Here is a 6,107-nt window from a genome sequence, read left to right as displayed (position 1 = left end):
CCTCTTGCCATGCACACTCATCTTGCACCGACGCCACTGTGCTGGACATCCGTTCCGCGGGAGAGGCGGGGGCAGAAAGGTCCCTCCAGCGGGCACAGGGTCAGCCGAGGTGACAGAGTGGCAAGAGGCACTGCGGCACAGGGCGCACACAGGCTTCCACGCTGCGTTTTCGCTGCCTCAGCATTCACTCCTTTGGTCTCCCGCCTCTCCCCGCCTCCTCACATCCCGCGCCTAGCCTCCAGACCTTATAGGAGGCAGTGTGGACTCGACTGAGGTCCGCTTGCGTTCTCCCCAAAAGAACGAGAGCCTGGCGTGGGAGAGTGCCAGGCCTATTCCCACCTTTCTCCACATGCCCGACTATGCCACCAAGTATCAGGTCGCCATTCCCCAAGCCGCACAGGGGAACTCCGCGCAAGTCGAGGCGAGGCATCCCCAGGACCCCTCCCAAGAGACCCTGGCCCGACCCAGCCCGGCGCAGCCATTTCCGCCGGCCTTTTCCCCTCCCCGCCCACCCCCTCCCCCAGCGCTTGGCTTTAAAAGCCAGAGGCTGCGCTCGGCGGTAGGCAGAAGAGGCTTGCGGGCTCAGGAGGCCTGCCCCAGAGCTGTCCGAGAGCGGAGCCCCGCCCCCGGACCCCCGTCCCTCCCTCTCTCCTTCCCTCCCTCGGCCCGCCCTCCCTGAGCACCCCTCCCCCTGAGGACCCCCGCCCGCCGCTACCGCCGCCGCCCGCTCCGACTGCAGAACAATAAAGCCAGCCTCCCAGAGACCCCCGCCGAGGACCCCCGCCCCGCGACCAGGCCCGGGTGGCCCGCCCCTCTCCGGCAACGCCAGCTGAGCGCGCCCGGGCGCTGGCCGCGGTGCTGCCCTAGCCAGCGCTGGCCGCGGTGCTGAAGCTGCTGGTGCTCCTGCCGCTGCTACTGTCGTGTTCTCTTGGCCCGGCGCTGCCGCCCCCGGGGGCATGGGGCGCCGCTGACTGAGGCTCCGCCGCCGCGGCGGGGGGGGGAGGGGAAGGGGGCCGTGGGGCCGGGCCAGCCCTGCACCCATTCGCAGCCTCCGGGCCCGGGACGGAGCCGCTCCCCCCCTCTCCGCCCCCCCCAGCCTCCTCCCCCGCCTGTCCAGGGGCGGCACTGCGGGCTGGGAAGCCGGGACCAGAGGAGGGAAGGAAGGAAGGAAGGAAAGAAGAGAAAAGAAGAGAAGAGGAGGAAGGAAGGAAAGAAGGAAGGAAGGAGAGAGAGAGAGAAAGAGAGGAGGGATCCGGAGAGGAAGAAGAAAAGACGCAGGGCAGAAAGAAGAGAGAGGACCACACTCGCCGAGCAGCATCCACAGGCCAGACTGGGGACAGTGCTGCTTCCACCGCTCCTCGGATGGTGACGGGGCCTCGCCGCGGACGCAGTCCCCCTGAGCCCCGGCTCTGCAGGCCCTCACTGCCGGAGCCCCGCAGGAATCATGCCCAGGTCCTTCCTGGTTAAGAAGGTCAAACTTGACACATTCTCTTCGGCAGACCTCGACAGCTCCTACGGGCGCGCCCGCAGCGATCTCGGAGTGCGACTGCAAGATAAAGGTGCGCTCTGGACTGCAGCTGGGGCAGGGCCCAGGGCTTTGCAGGAAGGGGTGGGTGGCCAAAGTGTGGGGGTGGAGTGGCAAGGTAGGAGGGGATGTAGATCCAACGGAAGCAGGCTGAGGCTGGAACAGAGAATGAAGGCTGAGGGAAGGGGAGCAGAGAGTAAGGCCAGACAGCTTCCGAGATAGGACAGAGTATGGGTAGAGGAGAGGTGGGAAAGAGGAACCAGGAACAGGAAGCACTAAAGGCACACACTGACCCACACGCAGACTCGTGTTGAGATATACACAGCTGCACAGACACCTGCTGACATAACAGGACCCAGTTAAATGGGCACATGCAAACCCACACCCAGAAATCTGGATCTGTTTCACTTTTCTTTGGCTACACCTTCAAAGCCCCTTTCTAGGGCCAGCTAGGGGATGCTGGGAACTCTAGGGAGTAGGCTTGGGGTCTGTCAGGGCCACCCACCTGTCAGGGTCTAGGTACCAGAAGATGCAACAGCAGTATCTTCCCTGGACTCAGGATTAGGGAGGAAGAAGTGAGCAAGGGAAGCCACGGCATTGGAGTCAGGGGAGGCTCTTTGTGTAAGGAAGCCCAAGTTCAAGGACAACTGTTAGCATGCAAGCAAGGGGGACAGAAGTGCCAGCAGTGTGGGGTGGCAGAGCAAATGTGACCTGCAAGAGCATAAGCCTGTGTGGGCCCATGTGACTGCGTGTGGCCATGTGACTTTGTGCGCTTGTGTGTGACCCTGTGTGTGTGCCTGTCTGTGTGCCACTACATGAGACCACGTGACTCTGAGGCCGCTGTGCACCATGTGACTGAGAGTGTGTCTGGATGGTTGCATGTGTGACCCTGCATGTGTAGGAGTTGGGTTCCAGTGCTAGGGTCAGTGTACAGCACACCCTGAGAGATGCCACCAGGCCCGATGGTTGTTGCTAAGAGCCTGAGTGTAGCCCTGAACGAGCCAGAGCTTGCCTCGTGAAGGGTATGCACTTATGATTCTGAGATTGTGAGATCCATCTTGTGCCTTGGGAGCAACTGCAGCTACTGGCATAAAGGATGTCCACCTGCAGCTTGTCTCTGTTAAGGTGTCCCCTAGTGGGTGCCCTGGCAGTCTTCCTAGTCCCCTGTTGGTGACCTGAGAAGACGCCCAGTAGGGTTAGGGCATGGGGAGAAAAGAACGTGGAACAAAGTAGGACCCGGGATAATGGAAAGTAGTGGGTAGGGTAGCGGTCTGTGAGTTGGAGACGCAAGTCCAGTGAGCGGTTAGAGAGATGGGAGATGGGGAAGCACTGGTGATGGCCAGAGATGCTGACTAGGTAGGAGAAACTAGCGTTTTTTGTTGGCACACCTAAAGAACAAGAGGGACAGCACCAAGTCTGGCAGCAGATTCTGGGGCCTGAAGAAGGCCTCGGGGATCCCAAAGAGGCAGGACCGTCGGGGTCTCTGGGTTGGAGGCCCTGGCTTTGTGCGCGGCGGGTCTGCAGTGTGTTGCATAATCAGGGAAAACTGCTGAAGTGGGGAGAACCCGAGGGGGAGGGGAAGGGGGAGGAGGAAGAGAGGAGCGCCGCCCCTCCCCCCTGACCTTGAGGCTCGCTGAAGGGGGGCAGCCGCGCCCGAAGATGCATCTCTCTCCTCCCCGCGCGGGGGCGGGGCGTTTGGGCGGCGGGGGAGGAGCCCTGCCTGGCCCTGTCTCATCCTCTGCTGTCTCTCTTCTCTCCTCTTTTCCCCTCCCCACGGTCTCCATCCTCTCTGCCCTGTGGTCCCCGGCCCCTTCTCCTTTGTCCTAATCCCTGTTCGCCTTCCTTCCGGACCCCGACGTCTCCCGCTGTGTCTCCTCGGTCTCCCGCCGCCCGCTTTGCGTGTGTCTTGCCCGCTGCTCCGTTCCCCTCCCGCTGTCTGTCTGTCCGCCTCCGCCCTCAGGATACCTCAGTGACTACGTGGGGCCTGCGTCGGTCTACGATGGCGACGCTGAGGCGGCATTGCTCAAAGGGCCATCCCCGGAGCCTATGTATGCTGCGGCTGTGCGGGGAGAGCTGGGTCCCGCGGCCTCTGGCTCAGCACCGCCGCCCACCCCTCGCCCAGAGCTGGCTACTGCTGCTGGCGGCTACATCAACGGCGACGCGGCGGTCAGCGAAGGCTACGCGGCCGACGCCTTCTTCATCACTGACGGGCGCTCACGCCGTAAGGCTGCTAATGCCAACGCTGCCTCGGCCCCCTCGACAGCCTCGGTGGCAGCCCCCGACAGCGACGCTGGAGGTGGGGGCGGGCCGGGCACGCGAGGCTCTGGATCAGGGTCCGCTAGTCGGGGTGGTACGCGCGTGGGGGCGGGCACCGAGGCGCGTGCGGGGCCGGGAGCCACGGGCGCTGGTGGCCGGCACGCGTGCGGAGAGTGTGGCAAAACTTACGCCACGTCGTCGAACCTGAGCCGCCACAAGCAAACGCACCGCAGCTTGGACAGCCAGCTGGCAAGGCGTTGCCCAACGTGTGGCAAGGTGTACGTGTCCATGCCGGCCATGGCTATGCACCTGCTCACGCACGACCTGCGCCACAAGTGCGGCGTGTGCGGCAAAGCCTTCTCCCGGCCCTGGCTGCTGCAGGGCCATATGCGCTCGCACACGGGCGAGAAACCCTTCGGCTGTGCGCACTGCGGCAAGGCCTTCGCAGACCGCTCCAACCTGCGCGCACACATGCAGACGCACTCCGCCTTCAAGCACTTCCAGTGCAAGCGCTGCAAGAAGAGCTTCGCGCTCAAGTCTTATCTCAACAAGCACTACGAGTCAGCCTGCTTCAAGGGCGGCGCCAGCGGCCCCGCAACCCCTGCGCCGCCGCAGCTCAGCCCGGTTCAAGCCTAGGGCAGCGGGGCCTCCGCCAGCCAGGTCGGCTCTCAGCAATACGGGCCCCCAGGGAAGTCTCCGCTGGCGTCCGGGCGGAGGGGCTGGAGGGCAGGCCCCTCCTCACAGCAATAGGGGCAGGGAGCCGGCCCCACCCCGCCCCGCTCGCCAGGAGCCTTGCCAGCCCCTTCAAGCAATAGGGTCCCGAGGGGAGACCCATCCCGAAAACCCTCCCCTCTCCTCCAGGGTGCCCCAGGCTTTCTCCCAGCAATAGGGTCGACCAGACCCAGAACCGAACCTCATCTCTTAGTTGGGTCTCTGAAGACAGGGGTGAGGTGAGGTAAGGAGCGCCCTCCTCCCTCCTCTGCGCCTCTGGATCGCGTTGCAGAGACTCAGGTCTTCCCCACCCCTTCCCAAGCCTTCCAGGCCAGGCCTTCAGCCCGGCGTCCAGGGAGTCAGCTCCACACGGGCAGCTGGCCGGAGGAGGAGCAGGATATCAGGCGGGCCACAGAGGCGTTCTGTTCCGCAGGCTTTGCAAACCTCCCGGGAGTGCTAGACGATTTGGGGATGGGGAGGGGCGCGGACGGCGGCAACCCTCTCCCTCGGGTTCTTTCTGGGGCCTCAGTCCGAGCCTCCCTCCAACCCACGCCTCGCATCCTCTGCCAAATCCTAATTCTTCCAGCCCGGCTTCCGGGGCTCTGTCCTCCATAACGAATAATAATGACGCATATCGGAATCGCATGAACTTATCCGACCTACTCAGACCCCGATCCCGCCCTGCCCCGGGGCCCCCTCCCTCGCTCCCCAGGCTTCGGGTGTTGGAGGACGGATACCCAGGCCGGCTGGCTGGCGTGCCACTGCCCTCTACACACCTCTGTATTTGCTTTGCGGGTAAAGCCCCCTGGGGGGGGGTTGCGGACGCGTCGGGTTTCTTTCTTTCTGTATTTATACGTTTTATTTATGAACAGATTGCACTCGGGTCAGGGAGGGGGCGCCGAACCCTCATCCTTCCCGCCGACGCCCGGGGCTTAGGTTGTCCAGGACCACTTCCTCTGCCCCTGAGGCCGGCCCTTTCCCGGAGACCCAGGCCCCACCCCCACTCGGTTGCCAACTTTCGCCCGTCTATGCCAAAGCCTCGGCGGTGACCCTATCCCAAGGGCCCCGCTCCATTGGCCGCCGCCTTTGTGACATCACTGCATGCAGTCCCACCCTTCTTCCCAACCCTTCCCGGGGCTGCCCGCTCCCCTTCCCTTAGTTAGTCCGATGCAGACTATAGAGCAATAATGCGCACTGCATGTGAAGCTGCCGCAGCCTCTAGAGTTACTGAGAATCAGGTATCCCCTGCCCTACCCATCCCATAGGCCCCTAGATCAGGGATGCTGCGCGGGGCCGGCCACGCAGACTTTCTTTCCCCATACCCTATCCCAGGGCAGAGCCCGGCAGGCGTCATGGTTCCAGAGGCTGGGATGGAATGGTATCACCCAAGGCCTCTCTTATCAGTCCTTCATCACTCACCGACCCATCATTGGGTACCTACGATATGCCAGGCCCATTCCTGAATCTGTCAGAGATGTGGCAACCTTCTGGGAGGTGCCTGTCAGTGACAGAACCCAATAAGCATGGGTAGGCCAGGGTGGAAGGCCGATGCAGAGGGCTGAATCCCTGGGCCCCTATGGCCTCTCCTACCCACCTCAGTCCTAGAATACGCTGG

The 6,107-nt window shown here is 63.4% G+C and overlaps 1 protein-coding gene across 1 annotated transcript; it reads left to right on the top strand.

Moving 5' to 3' along the window:
* Window positions 1–1,158: 1,158 nt before the first annotated feature.
* Window positions 1,159–4,809, top strand: Scrt1 (scratch family transcriptional repressor 1). Its single transcript, NM_001130570.2, has 2 exons — window positions 1,159–1,559; window positions 3,486–4,809. The coding sequence occupies exons 1-2, from the start codon at window positions 1,445–1,447 to the stop codon at window positions 4,415–4,417; spliced, it is 1,047 nt and encodes a 348-aa protein (NP_001124042.1). The 5' UTR covers window positions 1,159–1,444; the 3' UTR covers window positions 4,418–4,809.
* Window positions 4,810–6,107: the final 1,298 nt, after the last annotated feature.

Source organism: Rattus norvegicus, chromosome 7 (assembly GCF_036323735.1).
Source record: "Rattus norvegicus strain BN/NHsdMcwi chromosome 7, GRCr8, whole genome shotgun sequence".
Taxonomy (NCBI): domain Eukaryota; kingdom Metazoa; phylum Chordata; class Mammalia; order Rodentia; family Muridae; genus Rattus; species Rattus norvegicus.
This window is presented reverse-complemented; position numbering and strand designations above follow the sequence as displayed.